The 26,007-nt window shown below is 45.3% G+C and overlaps 1 protein-coding gene across 5 annotated transcripts in view; it reads left to right on the forward strand.

Moving 5' to 3' along the window:
* Positions 1-26,007, forward strand: part of LAMTOR3 (late endosomal/lysosomal adaptor, MAPK and MTOR activator 3) — a 342,388-nt gene that overhangs the window by 299,595 nt on the left and 16,786 nt on the right. For all 5 annotated transcript variants that reach the window (XM_069630717.1, XM_069630714.1, XM_069630718.1 and 2 more), the window contains one exon: positions 1,201-1,264. In XM_069630717.1, the coding sequence (XP_069486818.1) occupies positions 1,201-1,264 (64 nt within the window). The remainder of the gene's footprint in view (positions 1-1,200; positions 1,265-26,007) is intronic.

Below are 26,007 nucleotides of genomic sequence, written 5' to 3' on the forward strand. Positions count from 1 at the left end.
TTTATTGCCATGGCCAGAGTTTTGCAATGGTAATGGTTTTGCAATGGCCAGAGTTTTGCAGTCAATATTGCAATGCACAGCATGGGCACAGTCCGGGAAAGTCGAGGGAGTAGAGTTTGGGGCCTGCATGGAGGAGCTCTCGCACATTTGTTTGCCATGTTCTCCACCACAGCTTCATGTGTCTGGATTAACTATTGGGACCATAGTTATTTGGCCTAGTGTTGGCCATTTCTATATGTAGTGCATAATAGGGGATATGCTTATTCTGACGGTGAAAGACATTACTACCTACATTGCCTAGTGGGGTAATACCTCTGCTTTCTGATGGGGCCATTGCTGCCCACACTATCTCATGGGTAAATAATTATGAGGACATACCTATATCACACCAAGCGGATGTTCTTCATGTGTGCATTTTTGTGTTGCCTTGTGTGCATGCTTGGATTTGAGTTTTGGTTCAGTTCATCTGTTATTTGTGAATGCCAGGCCTATTGGCTTTCAGTGCTTTCTGCTTTGGTTTTTGATGTCTGAGAAAGTATGGCTTAGCACGAAGATGCTTGCCTTTTAATACTAGATTAACAAAACATCAGTCATCTGCAATGTTTGGGAACGGGAATTCCCAGACCATATATTTATTGATACAACAATCCTCTGTAGACTTATTTCTGAATATTAGCTATCTTGTATCACCCTTCTTTCCTTTTCAGTAACTTGCTGTTTCTATGTTTCTTGGATTTTGTTTTGTACATCGCTTATTATTCTGGGCGCTTAGCTGAGGGCCAGCGTGACCAAGGATTTTGACAGTCAATTGTCCTAAGTCAACAATTTTGAGACTGCTTTATTCCAAACTTTCATAAGCCTACTTTTGTTTATTTTCTAGTCTGAAAGGCATTCATGCAAGTGTCCCAAAGTCAGACCCTCCACCTAAATCTTCAGTTTTCAGGATATCCAAACACAATAAACTTTAGTGCAGGAGTCTTTAATTATATTGAAACCTTGATGTGGTTGGTGTTTCCCAACAACTGGACTTGCAGGCCACTGCGTTATACCGAATAAACCACACCCAAAAGGCTTGGAAGAGGCATTGCGTTATTCTGCAAAGACAGATATGTGGAGATATGCTGAATTTGTAACATTTACAGTCTGTAAAATGCAGTAATAGTGCTGAAAATGAAATAGTAATTTTGTGGTCTTTTTCAGGTGGTCCAGTTCAATCGACTTCCTTTGGTAGTAAGTTTCATCGCAAGCAGCAGTGCCAACACAGGTATGATAGTCTGTGGTTCTTTATTCTTCTGTTCACCCCTCCAAATATTCAACTGTGGTTGAGGGAGTAACCAAGGATTTACTGTTTACTTTGTCCCTTTTCGTACCACGTCGGTGGTGTTAAGCCTGATTTGAAATGGTGAAAAAACTATTTCCCAAATATTTGAGAAAAAAAATAAACTTGTTTCCTTCTGTTTGGATCCAGTTTTCTTTTGAACGCTCTAAATAGGGTTCTGCGTACATGAACACAGGGAGAGTCTGGCAGCAAACCTTATGATTTTAATATGAACCATACAATCTTCCTAGAGGTTTAAGGCTTAAAGGATGAGTCCCACGTGTGTCTGCTCCTAAGTTCGTTTTTTGTTTTCAAATCACTATGTTTATCAACTTAAGGACACAATTTTGCTCTGGCGACTTTTGCATGTCATGCACACTTTGGTGTTAATGTACATTTATGGTCCTACCCTGTCACAGGATTCTCCCTTGAAATAGTCAATACAAATGGGGTGGCTTCTCCATAAACAACCAGCCTTGGAGTTTGTCTCACTTTCCATCTGGAGTGGGTTAACTCGGCAATGATCCTCCTTGCCCCCTGGCTCAGGCAGCAACGTCTGACTCTCTGGGTTTAAAAAAAGTTTTGGGTTTAAACAGGGGCTGGGTTTCAAAATATTCAATCTAGACAGGTCTTCACTTCCCACTCATTCACAGTCCGGGGAAGGTTGAGTGTCCCCACGCTTATTTCATGACTCCTGGTTCTGTCGGTTTGGTACTCTGCCTCTCGAACTGGGTTCCTGCTAAGGCCTTCAATGTCTCTCTGGTCACCCCATGTGCTTGTCTGTTAGCCCTGCACAGCAGCAGAATGTAGCAGTAGGTGCAATGCATAGCGAGGCTCCAGAGCTTCTACAATGCAGATGGCCAACTGTGCTTGTCTACATGCTGCGTCAGGTTACATGTTCCTCCTTCCTGTCTCCCGATCTATGCTCTAGTGCCCAACATGCTGTCTACCTCCTCGATGACTTTGAATGGTCTTGTGCCTTAGAGGATCTGTCCTTCTCTTCTCCACTTTATTACCCTTATTATTCTCTTTCAACTCCTTGACACACAGCCACACGTTTGTAACGCTAACCCTGCTCACCTACCTCTTCTCTGGCTTGTAGCCTGCCTGCTCCTTCACCCCAACTCCCTCATTTTCTCTTCTTTCTCCAAACTCTTTACTACAACGTTCCTCCTCCCAGTGTCCTCCAAGCTATTCTTTCCTCTTAGTGTTATCTACTACCTCCTCTCTGGTTCTGCCTCCCTCCTAACGTATTGGCACTCCTCCACCCACTTAACTCCTTTTGGTGTACTCCCTCTTCTCTTCTTTCTTGCTCCTCACTACCTTTTCATGCTGGGCCCCTTCTCTACTGGTCTAGTGGGTATTTCTTAATCGGTTCCATTAATGATCTCTCTGGCTCTGTTGAATTTTTCCACTGAATAATCCCATCATCCGTATATAGTAATACTTTTTATACTGCACCAACTATGCGTAACCCCAGATACCCTGGTTTTGTCTGTTAGCTGATGCAAGGGTTCCATTGCTTAGTTAATCATTGAACAGCCATGTCGTGTACCTATGACCACAGGGCAATATTTTAATAGAACGGAGTTAGTGAAGATCCCGACTTAGGTACATACATAGAGGGTCTCGAAGGCCCATATATAAAAGTGCCTACCAATCCAAATTTTCTACGTTTGTAAAGTATGACGGAGATGGGTAATTTTCTATTTATGCCAAACAGATCTACCTGTGTCCTAGTACCTAGTATTGGTATTGCTGTGTCTCATTGAAACAATGCCAGTTTGAGATGAGTCCATTATATTCTCCAAATCCCTGTTCAGCTTGGAGGCCAATACCTCTGCAAATATTCAGCATGGAAATGGATCTGTAGCTATCCTACCTAGCACCATCCTTTCCGGTTTTGTCTATTAGCGCTATAGCTGCCTCTCGCAGAGACTTGGGTCAGTGTTCATCATGCACACATTTATTAAAATGTTTAGTCAAGAGGGGGTGAGAAGGGATTTTTACCTCCTATAAAACTCCAATGTGCACCCATCTAGCCCCGAGAATTTCCCCAGCTTCATGCACTCTACGGCCCCATCTATTTTCCATTTCTAGAAAGGCACACACGATGTGTATGCATCTTTATCACTTGGAGCTGGACGAGCGATCACCCTAAAGAAGTGGTCGAACAAATCCAGCTCTGGGACAGTCGTGCCTCTATATTCACCTCAAAAGAGCAGAATTCTGCATTTATCCATACTCTAGTACCATCCCCTGTGTACACTCCTTCTATAGAGCTATTGTACTCCATCGCGTCCTCTTCCCTCCATACCTTTGGGATGTTGTCCGGTGGGACTAGAGCACTCTACACAGCAGATAACATAGAAAGATGCTGCGTGTGCATGTGTGGGAATGCACATGCGCTGGTTGGTTGCTGGGGCTGCACTCACTGCATCTTGTTGCATTGATTTTTCTGCAGTGTACCACTGCTACCTTTGCTTGGCATGCTTCGGCCTATACTGCAAGTTACCGCTTTGCACTCATTGTGAGGCACCCCAGCGCTTCTTAGATTTTGTCAAAGGTATAAGGCGAAGTGTCTCTTCAATTGGGCTCCTCGCAAGGTTGACAAAACACCCTCCCCCTGCCCCCAGAGGGCCTAGCCTTTCAAGGTCGGGTTACCCATGATGCATCATCCTTCCCTACCGGGCTTACCCCGATGTGCCACATACGCAGTCCACTACTGGCTTTGCCCTTGGATCTACTCCGACTACTTTTGCATGGTTGCAGACAGAATACATAGTGTTTGAGGTCTTAGGTGGACCTAAAAAAAACCTTCAAAACCAGGACTGCAACCAACGCACTTGCAGACCCTCTTGAGTGTTCCCGATTATGTGCCAGCCTCCGTTTAGCCCTCAATTTCGAAGTAGGTGCTCCCCCTATTGGGGACTACTTCACACTGAGCAAAGCCAACTCACATCAGGGTTCCAAAGATGGCATACCAGCCATCAGAGAGGAGTCCCCAGGATGGCTGAAATCTACAGTAGCCTTTGGCAGAGTGCCAAGTCCCCTAAGGCTATTTGCTGCATTATCTTTAAACACCCCCCGCCTAAAAAACGTCCAATTCCCAACCTGAACTTAAACACTCAGTAAGGTAACAACTGAAAAGGTTCAGAAAGCGCTCAATAGCTTGGTAGACTCACCACGTTATCCGCCTAGAAGAACCTGTAACTAGAACCGTGCTCCTCTTGCTGCAAATAGTTGGAGCATAGACTGTTGCTAACTGTTTTATTGCAGCCGCAAGAATCGACAGAAGAAGGCAATTACCTCAGCAGCCGCACAAACTACAAATCACTACCGAATTTCACCAGGTACGTATAACTCACCACTTTGGTGGACACTGGCCTCAGGCCTGGCTATCCGCACACTTCGGAATACAGCATTTATTTCGTATTTCATATGTTATTTATATAGCACATTATGCCAAGGCGCTGTATAGAACCAATGTACAGTACAATTGAAGTGAAAAGGGTAGTAGAATAACAAATATAACTTAACTATAAGACTTACAATACAATTAAGATTGAAGCAAGAAAGTTTTTAGGGCAGCATGGAAAATAGAATAGGAACAAATAGACAGAGAGAGAGGAGGAAAGCATTCCAGTAGAGAGGAGCCAATAAAGAAAAAGAACGGAAGCGAAAAGAAACACATGGAGGGCGAGGTACAGTTAAAAGAAAGTGGGTTTGAGGTCGAAGAGTACGAGAAGGAACATAAAAGGAAACAAGAGAGGTAAGATAAATAGGAGCAAGTCCATAAAGGAATTTGAATACTATGCAGAGTAAGTTAAGAGTGGAAGGGTAGTCACTGAAGAGAGGACAAAGAGGCAGAGATAGAGTCGCAAACAGGTAAGGAATACAGAAGACAGAAGAATTAAAAACAGATTTAAGAGGAGCTAGACAAGAGACCGGAAGACCAAAGAGTACAGAACAATAGAATAATGGAGAAAAGATTAAAGAAAAGATTAGTGGCACTGAAAGTGAGAAGAGGTCTAACTCTCTGAATATTGAAAAGGACGTGAACGGGATGTGATCGAAATGTGACGAGCGAAAAACAGATTAGTGTCAAGATGAATGCCAAGGTTGCAGGTGGTAAGAGAAAAAGGCAGATGCGAAGGGGAAAATAGGACAAAGGGAGGAGCAACAGACAGAGTAAATAGTATAAGCAAGGAAAAAGAGGTCTTCAGTCTTAGACGGTGTTCGGAAGGATTACCCTTGGGTGCAATTGTCCCTCCATTTATGAACCCCCCCAAACTTTTTGCTTATGTTTGGCTTACCTAACCTGACTTTCCAGTGGAGCACAGCCTTCAGCTGCACTCCCCTGGGATTTCGCTCATTTGTTATGGGGAAACAAAGTCCTTCAGGCTGTCAGTACTGGGAAACTGTTTCCCTTAGTCTTCGACTATGTTGTCATTTCTTGATCACTTTTTATCTATGTGCCAATTATCTTACAGTACCGCGCATTAGGGGGTCCTTTTGTTTTATGGCCCTAGTCACCCATTTTTTGGTGTGTGTACAAGTGTGCCCAGGGCGAACTGTTGGTAGCAGTTTACTTTTTAAGTAATTTTACTTTTTAAGTATTTTTACTTTGTTTTTATGGACCATAACGCGTTTACTGCGTTTGGCTCAAGACTGTGGCCAGTGCAAAAAATGGCCATGCCATAAAGTCTTTTGTTCTATCCTTCGGCCGGTCCGATAGCACAGCGAGTAGGGCGCTCGCTCTGATATCTGTGCAGAGGCTGCTGACGCAGGTTCGAATCACGGCAGGGCCAAACTCGCCCTTTCATCCTTCCGAGGTCAATAAATGAGCACCACACACCGTGGGTAATAATAAGCAGCTCAGATACCTGAGGGTTTGCAGCGCTATATAAATGCTAAATTAATATTATTTTGTACCTTTCTCTTCCACCCAGGTCGAGAGACCTGGGTATTCCTTATTCGAGCATGCAACCTCCCACGAAAACTGCATCTTTCGCGTGCTCCTGCATGTCACGTGTGCTAGTGCCCAGGAAGAGGGTTGGGACTGTCTGGTCCCAATCCACACTACTGGTGCCAGTATGTCTGTTATGCCTGAATGACTGGAATCGCAGTGCCCGACGATTGTCCCACACCTGGCGTGCATGCAAGAGAGCAGATCTTCCATTGGTTATCTGAGGTTTGGGCGCAGAACGAATCTTGGATAAAAGAAGGGGCTCTGCATCCATTCCAGGTCAATCACCTGAAGTTCACACCGAACTACAGCAGGAGCCAAGTATCCTGAACGAAAGAGCAGACTCTTGGAACAGCCAGAGACGTGTTGGAAGGTTTGGCTCCCAGTCCCCACTCTTGTCCTGTCGGACCCCTGCTTTTGCATCGTTCCAAGGAGGACTGCAAGAGAGCTTCGACCCTTTGGAGTAGTGGAACCAACTACTCTCGGGCCCTCCTGCTTACCCTCGCAAAGACCCTCTTAGGAAGAGTTCCTGAGACATCCAGTGAACTGACCAGCACAGGAGTGCCGCCGTCCTGAGTTGAGACACAAGACTTTTGGCATTGCGTACTTCTGGTCCTGGGCCCTCTCTCACCAAAACTCATTGTCCTTGCTCCTCTGGTTCGGGATTTACGAGAGTGCGCCACCCAGCTGCTGAGAGCCGTGCATCTTGTAACTGCATGGGTGAAACCTACTAGCAAAGTGGACTAGACTGGCAAAGTTTGGTCCGGACTGTGTTGAGGGTCGGTGAGTACTTTCATCACTTACCGGTGGCACCCCTGGCACATCCATCTGTTTTTACGCACAAGAATCCCTTAAATGATACTCACCTTGTCTGGGCTAGCCTGCGCTGCCCAGCTATTCCCTAACTCAGAAGGTCACTCTATCTGCAAGGGTAGACCCTCCTCAATGAGTAGGGCTTTATTCTTAATCACCTCGACCCCCTTTCTGAATAACTAGAACTCCCGTAAGAGAACCCGCTTTCCGCTTTACGCACGACCGCACGTTGTTAATGCACTGCTGTACTTTGAGCATAAGGCTCCTCACTTCTTAGGGCTGGACTGCATAGGCTCTGGATTGACTACAAAGAACTGCCTAATGCGATATCTGTGTTAAACTTACCCTTTCTGTTACATGTTGTGGTTATTTTCTCCCCTTTCATCCGCACTAGGCTAAACACATTTTGTATATATGTTTGTATATATGTTAGATAGTGAAAAAGCGTGTGTGGTAGCAGTTTTATTATTACTGTGGTTTAATCGTGTTTTGTTATAAAGGCCTATAATAAATGTATTTTTTATAAACATCTGTCAACAGGTAGTCTCTGGAGTTTTATTGTGTGTGCTCACAGCAGGCTGCCGATCGCTCTCACCCCTCTTGAGACTTGACCGCCTTCCAAGCTACCGTAGATTGGTCTGGTTTGTCCAGAAGGTTCCCCTGTTTCAATAAACTAGGGTGGCCCCCTAAACTTCTGTCCACCCGGTCAGAGTTTAGAAATCCATCTTAACAGATTGTCCTAAATCAAAGTGGTCCGACATCCAGATTTTGATAGCAGAGAGACAGGCACAGAGATTCATTTGTATAGTAGGTCTAAAAGAAGAAAAAGATAGAAATAGTTGTGTAATCGGAATGAAAATGATGAGACAACCCAAAAGAAGAGATGTTAGCCAAGGGAGAGGTATAAAGAGAGAAAAATGGGTCAAGAACAGACGCTTGTGGAACACTGTGCGAAATAGGAAGGGGATCAGAGCAAACGCCAGCCCAGGATACTGAGTAAGTGCGATTAGATAGATAAGATTGAAACCATGTGACTAGCAATGACTATGACAACATTCGGTCATGCTGTTCGCATAACTCTCTGCCTACTCAAACCAGACTATGCCTCAACACCTCTGACATCAGAATGCAGCACACATATGACAAATTTGGGCACGCTGGACACAAAGTGAATCTATAGAACTCGCGCCATCTTCTGACTCCTCTGAGCACCCACCCACGTGCCTGACTGCATGGGTTGCTCTCTACTGGAGCCTGGCCGGCCCTTCTAAAACCATATTTGCCCAAATGCACACACGCATCCTAATTTTACTCCCTGACCTCCAACACTCGAGGGCGTTCCCACTAACGGTGCATTTCGACTACAATGATGGTAAAAGGCGCTATATAAATGACAAGTACAATACAAAGCTTTCGTCAGCAGGAAACCATCTGCAGATAGTGGCCTCTTTGGATTAGGCTTCCACCTCACTCTCATCTGAGTGGTAGGTGATAGGCGGAGGTTTGACCAGGTGTCATATACAAGACCGGTTGCCCCAGCTGGGGTCGGTCCAGTGATCTTCACCAGCTATCCCAAGGATCTTAACACCCATGTCATCCCCAACCGGGAGCCCAAGTCTCGAAAGTAACTATAGCATGCTGGATTGTTTGTTGCATTTGATTTGATTTGATTTGATTTTATACTTATAAAGCACCGAAAGCCCGCAGGCATCGGTGTGTTGTAGAGGTATACAAGATTCAGAAGAAAGCAGGGCCTAAACTAAAGGCTTACACACGCTTGCAGTTCGGGCCAAGGCTACAGTTACTTTCCACAGAAATGCTCCCTGGGGCGTTATCAGCAAGGCAGCAACATGGTCATCTCTGTCTGCTTTTTGCAGGCATTACTGTATGGATAGGGCTGCCATGTTAGATGCCAAATTCGGACAAGCAGTCATGTAATACTTGTTTGGCTATGTATATGATATGATATTTTATTTGTATCGCGCTCGTACACAAGTGTTTCAGAGCGCGACTAGGCAAGGGAGGGGAACAAGGGAGAACACAGCACAAAATAAAAACGATCTTACTAGTCCCAGTGACGGAGAACGCACAAGTGCATGGGAAAAGGAAAAGGGAAAAAGTGCATGGAAGGGGGAGAGTGGAAAGTGCAGAGCCGAGGAGCGCAGATAAATAAAATAAATACAAATAGAAAATGGAGGCAAACTGTGGTAGTGCAGCCAGCAAGTGGCAAGTGGTATATACTCTTGCACCCCTTGATCATGTAGTGCTTTTGAAACTCCCACAAGTATGGAGGAAAGGGGACGGGATGCAGGAGTAAGAAACGTTACTCACCCTATTGACTTCTGTACTCCTGATCCTTAGTCCCCTTTCCTCCATATGCCCCTCCCGCCATCACCTAAGGTGACCTACCTAGTGCTTCCAAGGAATGGCGGTTGCAGCCAGGGGGTGGGATCAGTGGGGCTAGCCAAACCCCTGTTTCCACGCCTACCCTGCAACTTTTACCTTCTTTGCCTTTATTTAAAGGGAAACTATTCTTTTGTGCTGTGCTAAAAGAGCTCTTGTCCCGTCTCCAGGGAAGGACACCCATAAGTATGGGATAAAAGGTACTAAGGACTAGGAGTACAGAAGTCACTACGGTGAGTAACATTATCTTAGTCTCCCGCAAGTATGGAGGAAAGGGGACTGGTTGTAGGCATTCCTTGGTTACCGTAGTGACTATTATACTCCTAGCTGTAAAGAGAGCATGGTATCAACAGCAGACATACAAGACAACAGATGTAAGTTTCAAAAACCTTTTTTCAGAAAATCAGCAGGGTTGGAGTTATTCCTAGCTAATCCTAACTCTAACACACAAGTAGACTCGACCATGAAACAAAATAAAAACAGTCCTTGTCAGTAGCAGTTCCCTTTCCCACGTTTATTAGCACAGGGTTTAGAGAGTTCAGATGGATAGGTGACGGGCACAGGGTCATGAATTTCAGAACACGCTGGCTTACTGAGTCACCTTCACAGTTCAACAGCTCCTTTAAGCTCTCTTGGTCTCATTTTCCATGTACAGTTCAGTTCAGTTCTGAAACAACCATAGGACCATCATCCTACACATACCTTCCTCTGCCAGACTCAATGTTTCAATGTTCCCTTTTCTTTCACCATAGCCCAATGTTCCAGTTCTGAAACAACCACAGGACCACTGTCTTACACAGGTATTCCTCTGCCGGACTAGACCCTGTTTCACTGTTCCCTTTTCTTTCACCACATCACAATGTGCACCTTCAGTCCACAATATTTCAATATGCACTTTCCGTTCACCAAATGGTCATTGTAGGCTTCCGTCTGCTGGGCTCAAGCATGCCTTTTTCTTTCAACTTGGGGTTCCCTTTCCCAAGTCTTAATTCTGTTGTTTCAACTTCTTGTTCCTTGGGCTATTACTATCGAAGACTTTCAAAACTGCAGGGATTTGACTTAGACCTTTGCATGACCACTCCAACATCCCATTAGAACAGTTTCAAAAGGTTTGTGATGCTCTCACCAGGTTTTCTTACTTTGCCGTTTGGCCCTTTTACAATGTTTGTCAAGTGTTTACTTTCAATCTTCCACAAAACTTCAGCTTCCTAGGTTGTGGATACTTTTCCGGTATTTGCTTTGCTTTATGCCGTTCTCAATTGTTTTTCATATCTTGCGTTCCCTTTTGCACAGAACATTACTTTTATGCAGATTTACAGAGTCTTAAAACAGGCCGATGATTCCTCGCAAACCCCTTTGTTCATCTGTATCCTTTCTCGTCTCACCATAATAGTTCTGTTTCATCATTCTGCAGTTCTATCGCAACCTTTCGTTAACGCTGCTCCCCTGCTTAGGTCTAAGACGAGCCGGCCTTCAGATCACACACCGGTCGTGTATTTGGTGAGGGGGTGCTTTCTTCAGCGACGCCTTCCTGCTTGCTTCCAAGGCCGTCGCCCACAGCCTTGTTTCCTCCCCGACCTTGCTTTGTGCTCGGGAGGGAGCCGGCTGTCCTGGAGCACCTGCAAGGCGTGCTACTCTGATGTACCACCATTCCATTTAAGTCGCTCACAGCTGTCTGCAAACACAGGACTCCTGCTAGGGTTTCTGCAGCTCGCAGCATTTCAAGTGCAGTCCGCTGGACTTCCCACTTGACAGCACTTCGCTCCTTTGACTTCGTTGGAACTGCTTCTCTCGGCTCCCAGTCTCGCTCTCTGTATGCTTGTGCCTGCCACCTTTTATCACTCTGCCAAGCGTTAACACGTCTCAGGGGTGTGTGATTGAGATCACATGCCTGCTCTGCCTGACCTCTTAGTGTGACATGGCTCTGATAAAACATAGGAGGTAATCCTCATCCTGTGTATTCCTCCTCTTCCTCGTCTCAGTTGTTTTGGGAAGGTGAAGTGGGGAGGGATTCTGGGAGATGTAGTTTCCCATAAGGTAGGTAGGGACAGTGATTTCTGGGGTAGCTGGAAAAGGGGGGGATATCATTTCTCGCCATTGGGCAGCTCTCCCCCACTCCCTGAGGACCCCCTACACACGTGATCCTCCCTCACTTGTCCACCCCCAGGGTTGGGATCTAAAAATAATGAACCTTCCCTGGCCACCTGAGTACTGGATCCCTGGTGTCTGGGTTGTGAGACTCCCTTTGGTTTTTCACATAGTCCACAGTCCCTTTACCCCCATATACCCTACCCGCCATCCTTGCTAAAGAATGTCATGTCATACTAACGCCTACTGTGAAAGTAACTGGCAGTTGAGGTATATCTTGCCTAGATTGTCGTTATCGCTATATGGCCATATCGTTTTACAATCCTGCAAGCATGGAGGAAAGGGGTAATAAGGATTAGGAGTACAGTTGCCACTGCAGTGAGTAATTTTAACCAACTCGATCATCAAAATGGACTCTTGGATTATAAAGGCAACTTGCTCCATGATGACAAGTTCCAGGCCACAAAAAAGTGCAAGTGATGTTTTGAAAAAGTTAATTAGTGCCACGTCACTCTCCAGCAGAGCAGTCAATTCAGTGGTGATTCTGGCCCAGTGTGATGAGAACTAGGGACAAGATGAAGACTATTTTTGTTTTAAACCAGAAGGCAAGCATAGGAGGCCATTTAATTGCTGAAGGCAATAAATCCCTACCATGAATTTGCTCTGAATGTAGCAGTCACAAGATGCAGCCTGATTTAACAGTGGTGCAGTAGTAAAAATTAATGTCTAGTTCTAACCTTGGCTCAAGCCCAAGCCAGACATCCTTTTTATGGAGTGCACTTTGTGGGAATCTAAAAAGGCCATGAATTTGAATCTGAGATGGATTACATACAGGGCAATCTGTTCTTTTATTTGGATGCCTTTTGAACCATTTTCAAATTAAGAGGTTAAACTTACACATTGAAGTGTTTTGAATCCCATTAAAGGGTTTCCTCAGCCTCAAATAACCAATCCCTTTTCCTTCCGAAAGAGGCTGATACATTTTGTTCCTCCCATTTAGCAAGGATATGGCCAGTTACGCCCACATCAGACATAAGCAAAAGTTTTTCGTTTCATACTAGTTTTGAAGTGGCTATTCTTTCTCACTTCGACATACAGCACATGCAGGTTGTCACTTCAGTCCGGCTTCCTTGCAGGCCTTACTTGTTCATGCTGAAGCATGCCTGACTTTGTCTTAGTTAACAACCATGCTTCACCAGCCTTCAGCTTTCTGTTGGGGAAGTGGTTGAAGAAAAGTCTCAAGCCATCTTATGAATGAGTCATCTATAATGTTTGATCAAATTAACAAACGCAGGATAGGCGTCTTCAAATGTGGTCAGACCCTGAAATTTACTTGCATTACATATATACTTAGAGGGCTTGCTAATAAGCACATTCACTTTGAGAACTTTGCCTTGTTCCAAATTCTACGTTTTTCCCCTCAACATTGAAGGCATATTGAAATCTGTTCCTAAAGCCAGTGAAAGAGTCAACAATTTGACCCAGGAGCATCACAATTTAGGTAGTTGAAACAATGCTTGGTTCACCATGATAAGGCCTTCATCCTGATGTTTTCCTTCATTCTCTTAGAATTACTGGTTCTCTAATGATGCAGTTGCTGAAGATAAAATGGCTCCTTAGCTGTGTAGCTTGCAAAACGTCCTCAAACACAGGTCTCCCCCCGTTAACTCTCACTTCTGGAGAGTCTGACTAATTCACAGCCAAAATATCTTTACAAATTCTGATTTGCTAGTTCAGTCATGTGCATTTTGTTTGGCTTTTTACAACCTGATAAAAGCAGTTTTTATCAGAACAAAAAGGGGTCTATATCATTGCAAATCTGGCTTTGGTATGCATTTCTATGATGGAGAAATAATAGAAGTCAAGTAAAGGTTTTTAAAAAAAAAAACTAATTTATCTGCACATACAAGCCAGGAAAGCCCCCCGCCCCCCTACCTTAAACCCACTACCGGCAACATGCAACACAGTGGAAAGCAGCCGCCAGGAAATGGGGAGTCACGGGCTCACTGGGTCAACCCAGGATTCTTCCCAGGTCTCTGCAATCGTAGCTTCGCTGCCTGTAAGGCCGTTGGCCTTTGGAAGATTTCCGACTTCCTCGAGGGAGGCCATCCCCTCACGTTTGAGGACTGTAAAGCAAAGTCTAAGATCCCTGAGGACGAAAGGTTCCATTATTCACAGATCAGCCACTGGATCTCCCAACGAGTTATCAAAGACCGGGGCTCCAGAAATCTAATCCCCCCACTCCCCCAGAGCTCACACTAACAGCAGCCCTTCCTAGGGGGAAAGGCTCCTCCCTGTATAGACTCCTGGAAAAGTCAAACCCGGAAGAGAAGGAGAGATACATGACCAACTGGGAAAAGGACCTGGGGCATCCTCTGGACCCATCTGTGTGGAACAGAATATGGACAAGGCTTCACAAAAGCACCCAATGCATCACCATCAGGGAGGGAGGGCATAAGGTGTGCTACAGGTAGTACATTACACCAGTGCAGCTGCATAAATCTGGCTCCTCCCCCTCCCCGAACTGCTGGAGAGGAATTACTCTTCCATCTCCTCTGGGAATGCCAGCAACAAGCTATTGGAGGGGTGTGCTGAACCATATCCAATCAATCACCGGACTCTCCTTCCCACGGGACCCTGGGATTGTTCTGCTGGGGGACACTGGGGACGAGGACTTGCCTCTGTCGGGCAACATAGCCTGCCTATGTACTCAACTGCTAACAGCGGCCAAGATAGCCCTCGTGAGACTTTGGAAGCATCCCGAGGGACCCGCCATACCACTATGGTGGTCTAAGTGCTGGGACATTGTTACAGCGGAAAAGGTTACAGCACTTCGCCTGGGTAACATAAACCTTTTCCGAAATACATGGGCCCCCTTTATTGACCACACAGAGCGCTTTCCTGGACTCACACATAGGCCTTCGCTTACCCGTTGGTTGGACTGACCTGCGCGACTAGGAACTGCTGCCACGCAGGGATCGCATCTCCCCTTGGAGGGAGAGACCCCCTCCCTCCACTTCCGAACAGTCCGAGCGCCCTTGCAGATAATGAACTGTGTCGTACTATGACTTGCAAATGCTGATGTCTGTTGTTTACCATGTTTAAAAACCCAATAAATATCTGTTTGGCGAAAAAAAACGTAATTTATTTGGGGATTGCAATTAAGCCTAATGCCGGATTGCTCCAGCTTCCAAAATGTCAGACATGGGAGGGACCGAATGTTCTACGGCATAGTCTGGTTCCCAAGGCGAGTGCCTTTTTCCCTGTGTTATCCTCATAGCCTTGAAATTGCTGACAGTTTTGCGTTTCTGACAAATGTGCATCAATTCTGGAATGTTAACTAGCAATATGGTGCCTTTGGAGTACCGAGTCTGGCAGTACGAAATGTTTTTAGGTTTTCATAGGGGTTGGAGTCCTGTCAAGTGCAAATGTAATTTATGTCCAAATCCGTAAATCAGGGGAGAAACTCTGCTTTTGGTGCACTGTTCATTTTTGGACCATTACCAACCATCCAAACAAAAGAGAAGCTTAGGAAAACCATGAATTACCCTGCATTACATAAGGGAAGTACACATTAGTTCCATACTTGCGTCCTTCTGATTGACTGGGCAGTGGAGCCTGTAGAAAATGCCTATATTTTTGTCACTTTACTTTTGTGTTAAAAGGTGCCAATTGCTATGAAGCTCCCTTGCACATTAATAGCAAAGTGAGGATGCCACAACCAGTAGGGGCACCTTATTCAACAGAAAGGGAGAGGCCAAGCAACTAACACATCAAAGGGAATTTCAAAACAGAAAGTTCACTGTTTACAAGTGGCCGTCCTACAAATTAGAGCACAGTGCATTGCCGCAATAAAGGATGAACCCCCAGATTTATGGAAGGAAAACATTTTTGCAAATCTGTGCCTGATTTTATGTAGATCGCTTGAGGGTTCCTACCTAGAATCTTCAGCAATTTGCAAAATGTCTAAATAAATTGATTTACTGTTTCACTCCCGAGAACACAAAAAACCCTGACCGCAGCCACTTACCATCCAATTTTACTGCTCATCCCCATGAGAACGGCACCGATTGTGTGTTGGAGCACCTACCTTATCAGAGAAGAGAAGGGTAAAACAATGGACCTGTCAAAGGCAATTTTGAAGTAAGTGACCGCTGTACAGATTGGAGGGCTAGGGCACCAAAGTAGCAACAGAAAACTGAGAATTCCTATATTTATGAAAAGTAGACTCCAATGTCAGCCTACATGATCGTGTGAGGCTTCCTTACGTAGTAAGACCTGTAGATTACATAATAACCCACAGATGTCTTTCCATGACAGTTGATATTGGGAAACCACCCAAACCTGCCGTGAACCACGTGCATCCTACCAGCCTTTGTCCCGACAGGCCTTTAAAATGAAAATGGTGCCTTGCATTTCTTGGTGCACCTCCCTAACTGGAATGGAAGAAAGGCAAAACAAAATGCAAAGCAAATTAAAACTTTCTATTTCAGTTGGACATATTTGCTGCCTTCAGATTTATTTAGCCAATAGTGGGTTCCTTGTATTTATCTACTGATGTCTAAAACAGTAGTGGGCTGAAGCAAATTGGTGAGTCGGCATCACCGGCTACAGGTGACCGGGGACCTACATGGACTGGCATTACAAGAACCTCATTCTGGCATGTGTGCCCGTGCAGCTGTGTGAGGAAGGAATGGTCACTGGGGAAGTACGGAGGGGAGGGTTCTTCCACTAGTAGAAAGGCAGACTTGTGTTGCTTAGGGGAATGGCAGAGAAGGGGTCAGAGTTTACTGTTCATTGACTAGCCAGCAGAGCTTCCCAGTGTAATTTACCCAAAAATATTCCTTTTCTGCAACAACTCCTAGACTAATGTCTATGCCCAGCTATGTCAGCAAGGTCCTCTGAGAAAAGTGATAAAAGCCTTCCGTAGGTATGTATTTGAATGGGGTGTGCATGAATACATGAGATAAACCTGTGGTTTCAGGAATGCGTTGTATTCAACTGCTCTGGTTCACTTAGTTGTTGTTGTACTAACATAGCAGTGAGAATGAGAAATCCATATGAAATACATGTTTAGTCATTCTGTGATGCACACCTAATGTCCATATCATAATCATCTCTCCATGTTAGAGCAACTCCAAGCAGATTCTTCTTCATTTCACCGAATGTTCATTGCTATTGAAATAACACTACCCAGGAATATGTCAGAGCCAGGCACCAGTAATGGATGTGTCATTGTCCTTAAAGTGTGAAGCTTCCACTCCTGACTCTGCAGCGCCGTTGGGTTCTTCCCAAAGGATGCCATTGTGTGCACATGTGATTGATTCCGGAATAATCTTACTGCGCTCACCATTCATTGTTGGATATCAATACCAGGAAGGTACCTGAAGGATGGACTGTTTTAACTCTTCTGGCCGACAGAAGTCCGAAGGAGATCGGAGCAGTCTTTCAGATGGACATTACTTGTTAGTGTTGACCTGTTAATGATGGTTTGCTGTGCAGGAACCCGTCACAGGCACAATTTCACCCTGTTTGAGAATCTGGATGGCTCTGTGTCAAGGTATCGGACTAGTGGGACTCAGCATGTGGTCAGGGTATTGGGAGTTGTAGATACAATAAAAGCCCATTGCAGCAGCCACGGAAAAAAGACTTTTGTAACAAAGTATCATATATTTGAAATTCAATGGCACATAGCCAACCTCGGACCAGTTACTGAGTGGCTGAAGCATAAAGCGGCTCACTGGATATGGGTCTGCCAACCTGTATTATCTGTATGATCTGGCGGGGGTTTGTGAAAGATCAATCTCTGCTTACGAAAAGTCCTCTTCTGCACAGCTCACGCTATCCATGAAAGCCCCTTGGGGAAGGAACTATTGAAGAAAGGAATGCAATCATTTCTCGCAAAAACTGTGATTAATGGAAGACAGTGACCCCTTTTGTCTTTGTCTCCCTGCAAGGGCTTCCATAGGAATAATATGGCCAAGATGGAGAACTCCATGCAGTTGCTGTGTCTTCTTAACTCTAGTGTGCATGAGGGATGAAGCTCAGCACCACCCCTTTTATACAGTGGTGCATAACTCTTATTATACAAGCTGCACAATTGTTCCCCCATGACTGCTGTCCCACTGTTTTGCTGCCATTTCCTTCTCCAATTTTGCCTCGGCCAATGGGAGGATGGTGTGGGCTTTAAAACTGAGGCTAAGATTCACATACATTGTCTGAGCTTGGAGCTGAGGAGACAGGTTTATTTAAAAAACTGGAGTGCGCCAGAGAAGAGGTACCCCTTGAGCCCATATGAGGGGTGGTGCTTCAGTCAGGGGGCGAAGAGCCCCTTAAACACCAGAGCCGGGGGGGTGTTCAGTGAAGGAGAGACTAGCCCCTGGAATCCCAGAAGAGGGATGTGCTCAAGTGAGTCCATTAAGGGGGGAGGGGTTTGAGCCCAAAAGAGGTGTGCTCCAGTGAGGGGTAGAAGCACCCTTTGACCTTTGAACCCCAGATGAGGGGTGGGCTTCTGTAGGATTGGGTGAGCCCCTGGGACAGCAGAAGAGTATCTTCAGTGAGAAGGAGAATAGCCCCGTAAGCCCAGAAGAGGAGTGTGCTAGAGTGAAGAAAGCGAGGTGAAGGTAGTGACTTTGATTCCCAGGAGAGGGGATGTGTAACGGAGGGGGTGGGGGGCCTTCACAATGGAAGAGGGGAGTAAGTAATGGAGGGTCCCCAATAAGGGTGGATGTTTCGGAATCCCCTGCCAGGAAAGAACACCCTAAAATCCTGAGTGAGGTGTGGAGGCCTTGAGATCCCCAGAAAAAAAAGAATAAGAACTGAGATTTATGAATCACTAAGCAGGAGAACTTCCTGTCTGGAACTTTCTGTATTCCTCTTTATTTCCAATACTCCATATATAATCCTGCTTTCGAGGGCTACGTTTACAAGGAACCTTTCTTATAGTTATCCTGAAATCATTTCCACTGAAGTCTTCTGTTTTTCTTTTGCTTTATAAAACCCTTTAACTTTATTCTGTTGCCAGTAGCTATGTATTCCCTCCAACCTTGTGACAGGGCTCATTGTCTGAGATATTTCCCTTTGCATGTTTGTGGGTTTTTTTTGCTCTCAGATTTCAGGCCTCTGCCAGGGTCTGAGATATATCACTCAGCAGGCCTGATATGGTCTTGCTTTCTATGGTCTTTACCAGGGTTTGGTATCTAGCCCTTAGCAGGCTTGTGGCTTTCTTTGACTCTGGTACTGGGGTTGATTAGGAATTGATTCCCAATCGTTTCTCTTCCACTGACTCTGGTCTTTGCCGCTATCTGGAATCTAGCTACCAGCATGTTGCTTGTCTTCTCCCTCATACCCACCTTGTGTCTGCCTGTGTCTGCAGAATAACTTGGAGCAGGCTCTCCATCCATTTCCCTCTTCTTATTGTCCTCTTGGTCTGGCCCTCCCCTTCTCTTTCCTCTACCTCTAAGGTAATTGCCTGGTCTGCGAAACTTCCTTCAACCTTGACACTTTTGTATAGGGTAGCTGATTATCCATTCTGGTTAGTAATGTGTTGTTCCCACTTCTTGCTCAAACTGTGGCCTTTGATTTTTCTTTGCCTGATGCTTGCCCTCTAATTCTTTAAGCGATTCACTGTGTATATTATTGTCTCCTGTTAATGTACTGTCTGGTAGTGACGGCAGCTTTGAAAGATTGCGCAATCATTTTAAAGTCATGTGGAAGCAATGGCGCATACACATGGCACTGGGCGCTTCTGACTACGGAGGCTGTGGCTGAGTAGTTCCCACAGTGCAAGGAATGGGAGTGAATGAGTGTTGTGGTGGCTTGTGGGTGTGGGCTGGGCCCTCTGTAGCTGGCTGTAATCCACCTCTGACTGGCCCAAATTTCTTTTTGGCTGATGCTGCTGTTCCATAAATGTGGAGTTTCATCAGTTCTTGTTTTAGGAGGTTAGGGGCGGCAATATCGGAGAGAACGTTTGTATGGGTGACAGAGGGACTTTCTTTACTCTTCCAAATCAACCTGCTGCAAGGTGCGAAATGTGCAGCATCAACCCCAAATCTTAAAAGGCATTGTGAGCCCAGGCACAAGGAGTTCTACTTAGTCACAATTGTTAACCTAGTACCACTTCTTCCTGATGAGCTGAATCTATCAATGTGGCTTTCTATGAATGGACACGGCTAAAGGTTCGACTGGCTTTTGAAACAGGTGGTCGAAAGACCAAAGAAAATCAGAGCAGTTTTTATTTAGGTGGGCATTACATTGTGAAAGTGTTGACCTGTTCATGACAATTCTGCCATGGAGGAACCTGTCGCAGACATAACCACCTAGTCTTATTTGTGAGGCTAGTAGACCGGTGGGGCTTTGTTCTGCTATTTTGGGCTCTGTGTATATCCAAGACACCCATTCCAGTGGCCAAATGAAGCATATATTGAAAAAGAAAGACTTGTACCTGGCATGTTATGGCAAATCCACCCATAAAACAGTTCATAACGCAAATGTCTTTTTACTGTAGAAAAGACCAAAGGGAAGCCATGGCTTGTGGCTGGAGTTTTAGTAGGCTGGTGGATTTCAGTCCCTTCAGGGGGGAAAAGAGTAGTCTGTCAAATGGCCTTCATAGTGTAGAAATGTTCAAAGCAGTCTTGTAGGCACCACTTGCAATGCCTGTTTTACCCATTTGTGTGGCCTGGGTAAATGTGTAGCGGTTCCAGAGATGTGTAAGCCGTTTCATTACATGATTGAATTTATGTTTGAAAGCAATCAAAGTGTAAACAAAACATGAGTAACTGAAAGAATCCTGTGGCGTTCAGCAGACTCTTAAGTGAAAGTATAAAGATGAACACTAAAGGTCATTTTTCAAAAAAGACATAAACATGATTTCCCTTGTCCATTGGCATGATGCTGGGACAGTTCTACTCCTATTAGTAACAAGACACCTGGTAGAGTGGGCATGTGTGCTCTGTGGGACCAATGATAGGCCCTCCCATACATTAACCTGTAATGGGAAGAGTGGTTTAAGAGGCTGTTGTTTCAGCCTCTGACTCACCTTTTTCAGCCTATTAAGAATGCCCCATGCTCTCACTAAGAGTGCCTGCAGTCATTCAAGAGCTATCTATGCCTAAGGCAATCTTCTAGCAGGCCGTTCTTGCTGGCCCATCACACCATCGATGTTTGTTTGGGGGAAGATGGCGGATGACTTCTTCATAAAATTTCCCCCATCCCCATAAAAGCTCCTTCGGCCACACAGGGCATAGCACCTGCAACTACAGGAGATGCGACTTGTACTGCCCTCGACAGTCGGAGGACAACATCTGGTTTCATTCATGAGGCATCTTCTAGAGCAGAGGTCTGCAACCATTGGCTCTCCAGATGTTTTGGACTACAACTCTCATGAGCCCCATGCAGCATAGTCAATGGTGCAAGCTCATGCAAGTTGTCCAGAACATTGGGGGAGGCGCATGCTGCAGACTTCTGTTCTAGACCCCATAGTTTCAAGGAGAGGATTTTTGGGGCAAAAAGAAATGTCAACTGAGAGAGTGGTCATCCACTCAGGCCACAGGCATGGGGTTCCCCTCCACGTCCTGTTCAGTTCTCTTCCGCCTCCTGGAGAAACAGCCTACTCCTGATGCTCAGTTGCCCTGGCCCACTGTAAGCCCATATCCTTCACAGAATTTGCTCCTTTCTAAAATCTAACACTTCATGATGGCACCACCTTCAAGAGGATAATCACAGGGATAGTGCCAGTGGCCCATCTGGCTTGTTCTCCTGTGACACCCCTGCCCTCTCCACCATCTTCTCAGCCTCCACAGGTACCTTCACTTCTGCATCGGCCTTAACAGGATCCTCTACCGCTAGTAGCTCCATAAGGCTCTGCTCCATAAGTGCCTAGCACAGGCTTCACAACAGATTCCTCTGACCTAAACGAGGAGGCTGAGCTGGAAGGAACTGCCTTAGTCCATTAAAGCTTTTAATGGTCTCATTATCTATGTTATGATGGGTCCTGGACCTCAGGGTACCAGAGCCTGTCCCAGCAGAAAAGGGAGTCTTAACAGCATTCTTAGCTAGAAAGCAGGAGAGATTGAGAATTCCCATTTGAACCAGATGTGATTAGAGGCTGTTAGGGTTTGGTTTTTAGAACCACCAGTGGTGTAGGATTCTGAGACGCCAACCTTCCCTGACCTGCAAAGGTGTATCACAAAAGTCTAACAAAACTCTCACTTGCCAATGAGGCTGGGCAATAATCCTTAGACTAAGCAGATCATGCTCTTCGTGCAAAGTACGGTAAACACACACGAGTGATAGTCGAGTAGTACATGCTCCACACAGTGGAGGGCATTGTCGCTTCTACTTCCTTGGGATCCTCTGCACAGGTGGCCAGGGAAAGGCCATCGCTCTTGGATCCCGACACTAGGGGTGGAGACATGAGGGAGGATTACCTGTGTGGAGGGTCCCTAGGAATTGATAGTGAGATATACTCAGGCGAGACACAATATTCCCTCCCGTCATGTCTAAGAACCACCCTCTATTCCCAGGGCAGTAATGGGATATTGTCATACATGTTTCAATGACCAAGAAAAGGGTGTGAGATGCCATCGACCCAAACATACCTGAAAAAGTGGGGAACGGGTTTGACATAGTCTAGATAAGACATGACATTCCCCTTTCCATACTGAAAACCACCCTAACCCTTCCCCAACCTTCATGTGCTATTCTAAGCCAGCTACCCTCATTTTTCCACATGTGACATTTGACAGTACTGGGACGAGGAAGAGATGACTAGGAGTTATGCACACCAACATGCAGCTACACCACTTTGGTACTCAGATGAGGAAGAGGGCCCCGACGAGTACAGTTGTCAAGACCAGGCATGTCTTACTAATTAGGCTAACTATAGCCGGGCAATTAAGGGAAAGGACTCCTTTACAACCCTTTTACACAAGCCAGATGTATAAAAGGGGATTGGACAGGAAGTTGAGGAGATAGAGAGGCGAGATGCTGATGGGAGCCGTGGTGAGCTGTTCTGCAGCCAGAGAAGCACACTGAGGACTGAAGCAGCTGAGGGTCCCGGCGAATGTGAAGTGGGACAAGGAGCTCCGTGGCTCAGAGGCGAGGAGAAGGAGATAAGATGACGGGTCATCCTTCATTCGATCAAAGGGATTGTTCATTCGCCCGTGGCGCTGCAAGAGCAAGAGAGTGTCTAAGGGGTGGAGAAAGACCCCCTGGTAGGAAGCTGCCAAGTTTGTGGCCAGTGCAATATGGAAATAGACTTCGCAGTGAGCCGGTGAGTTTCAAAGATCGAAAACCCCATTATTATTGTAACCGCGAGGCTCATAAAGTTAACTGCTATTGTTGATTGAGAGCAGAGACTGGTACACGGTAGCAGAGTGGTTGCGTGACTTGTTAAATGAACAAGCATGTTTTCAAACGTCTCCAAACGTTACAAATCCTTCCTTTTGAACCGATGAACGTATTGTTGAAGTGGTTGCATGCCTTAGAAGGAGCGTTATCGAAAGTCTTCAACCAAGGTATGAAAGTGAAACACTTAAGCGTGTGAACTGTAAATTGAGAGAAAGCCAATGCATATTGAATACCGAACTAAAGGGAAATTTAACATTGAAGCAAAGCAGTAAACTTTGAATACTGAATGCATGTTGCACAACGCATGAACTCAAATCCTGAACCTGAATATAATTAAGCAACATAAAACTGCATTAAACTCTGAACTGCATTTCAATAATACTGAATGATTGTTGTGCAACACATTAATCCAAACTTTGTAGCTAAAAATTCATTAAAGACTGAAGGAAACCCAAACAGCAAACCTTAAGTGAGTACAGTGTGACAAGGCTACCATTTAAAAAGGGGTGTGTGACACATGGTGGCAGAGCCAGCCACACTAAGGAGAAACCAGAGGAGCCCAAGAGCACACCCTAAACCCAGAATACAATTAAGGAAACCAAATTAAGATGTCTTGGTGCACATGAGCAAGTGCCAAGGAACCTGTGTGTGAGACATTGAAGTATTGCAGAAGGGAACCCTGAGACTTGGCTGGTCTATATATGTGTTGGCTTGGGGTCAAAGTCTCAAGAGCCCCTTTTGTTTGGATTGTGCTATTTGAAACTTGGGAAAGGGAACCCCAGTACTGGTTCTGAACTATATTGTCTTGAACTGGAGAAAGGTAAACCTAAGGACTCTTTTTCATGGAACCTTCTTGTGCTTGGGGAAGGGGGAGCTGAGAGAAAGCAGTGAGCTGGAAAAAACTCAGAACTTTGAGTTGAACACGGGTTCTTTTGACTTTGACATCCCTACACATTTGTTTGTTCTAGTTGTGAGGGCAAGACTCGGTTTTGGACACAGACGGACTATTGCGTTGAACTCTTTCACTCAGAATGTCCTTAGTTTAATTCAGGTAGGGAAATACCACCTTAGCATAGTGCAGGTTAGGCCTTCAACCATCCTGACATTTGATTTGATAAGTATTTATTGTTTGAACGTTAAGTCTGTTGTATGTGTCTTGCTTCATGATGCCTTTACAATACACATATACAATCAGTTATGTTTCCAAATGGGGGAGACACCACACTCGAAATTTAAGTTTGACTAAACTACTGTTACAATGGCCTGAGGTGTGGGGCGGGGAGAAGTTAAAATGAATCAAAAATATGAAACTGCACCAATGCACGCTAACAGAACTTAGTCCAGCTATAACCCACAAACCAGCAGTGTTCACATTAAGTAACCAAGCTTTGACTACTTTGATTAACTTTTCAAACTCACCCAGAGTTCTTCCATAGGAAGCAGTGGGGGCTCATTGCAGTGGTTAGTGTCTTAGCCACACAATGTGTAAAATATTTTGGGTAAAATCGCTATATATGTACTGCAAATAAAAAACAATACACATTTTTAAAGTAGGTTTCCTGCAGAGGAAGGAGAACGCTGTCAATCCTGTTCCTTCAGGGGACCCTCAGACCGGATCCATATTCCAGGTTCCACCACCAAAAGCAAAGGGGAAGCATTTACACAGTGTTAGTGAATTGTGACCAGGTGGACTTCAAAAACATGGGCTTGCAGGGGTAGGGTGTTCTTCATGTGATGACTTTGATAGCGTGTTCAGGGGAGTTGGCAGCTCTGGTCTCACTTGTCGACTTCGCTGTCCAAAGACCACCAGGCCGGACTCGGGATGAAGAAGATAAATAACTTCTCCTTCCAATTGCACGACTTTGGAGGACCCTCAGGACGCCACACATGAGATGTGCAGTTGAGAACCCTGCACAGGGACTGCAGACATGAAAGAACAGGATTCAAGCTCCAGCAGGGGTCCTTGGTAGAGTGAAGCAATGTCTAGGGGGATCTGTGACAACTAACTGGCTTTACTGGATTTTTCTCCAGCATTTTCATGTTGGCAGTGCTCCTTTTTTCTATTCCCCTTTTTCCCCTCTTTCACCAACTCTGTCACTTTACCACCCATAGAAAATGCTATAGATAAATGTAGTAAAATGTTCCTTCACCAAATGCGGTGAAACGGCTGATGTGAGTTCAGGGCGGGTACCATGTTCATGTCCCACAACCACAAAATGAAAGCACTACGAGTCTTGCAGCATAGGGCTGCATTCGAGAGCCAGGCAGCTGGAGAAGTCACCTCTTCGAATGGTGGATACCAGCTGCAGGCCCATGACTCGTCAGAGCTCCAAGACAATTATCTTGGCCATGCAGGATTTGGAACTGGTCATGCCCACCATTTAAAGGAAGGCAGGCACGATGGAGGTCTTGGTTGTTGATGAAAGTACAAAGCTTTGTCTTGCAGTAAATGGCTTGGACAGTGGTTATACCAGTAGCAGGCTTCAAGCCTCTCTGCAGCAGCCTGTGTTTCGATTCCTGGCTGTAGTGGTCGACTAACAAACTGGCTCCAGAGGCAATTTACTTGGATCTAATCTCCTTCAGGAGATGCAAAAAGATGTCAGGGCACCCCGCGGCAAGAGAAAACACAGCATGATAACCTGTTCTGTGAAATGTACCCACTCAGAGTCCGCAGCCACATGTTTTAGCTCACTATACTTTTCACAAAGGAACAATATCTATTTGCATGAGACCATTAACTCTGTATGAAAACAATTCAGTACGTGTTGCCTTTGGAAGCTGTGCCAAGGAAGTACCAGGTCGGTCTAAAAACCATTTTGGATCTTCCCTTTTTTCTCAAGGTGAGGCTCAAATTGGTCACTCTGTCTCAAATCCCCTTCTCTATTCATCAATGGGACTGACCTTATGCCCTCTGTCAACAGGATGGTTATTTGCACATCAGTATGCCCGACTTACTGAAGTTATTGAAGTTTGCTGCAATGACTCATTGCCATTAGTTCAGAGTGCTCTGTTATGTCCTTCATTTCACATCTGGCAAAAACAGGCACCACATTGGACACCTGCTGGA

Source organism: Ambystoma mexicanum, chromosome 6q (genome assembly GCF_040938575.1).
Source record: "Ambystoma mexicanum isolate Mex_15411 chromosome 6q, UKY_AmexF1_1, whole genome shotgun sequence".
NCBI classification, from domain to species: domain Eukaryota; kingdom Metazoa; phylum Chordata; class Amphibia; order Caudata; family Ambystomatidae; genus Ambystoma; species Ambystoma mexicanum.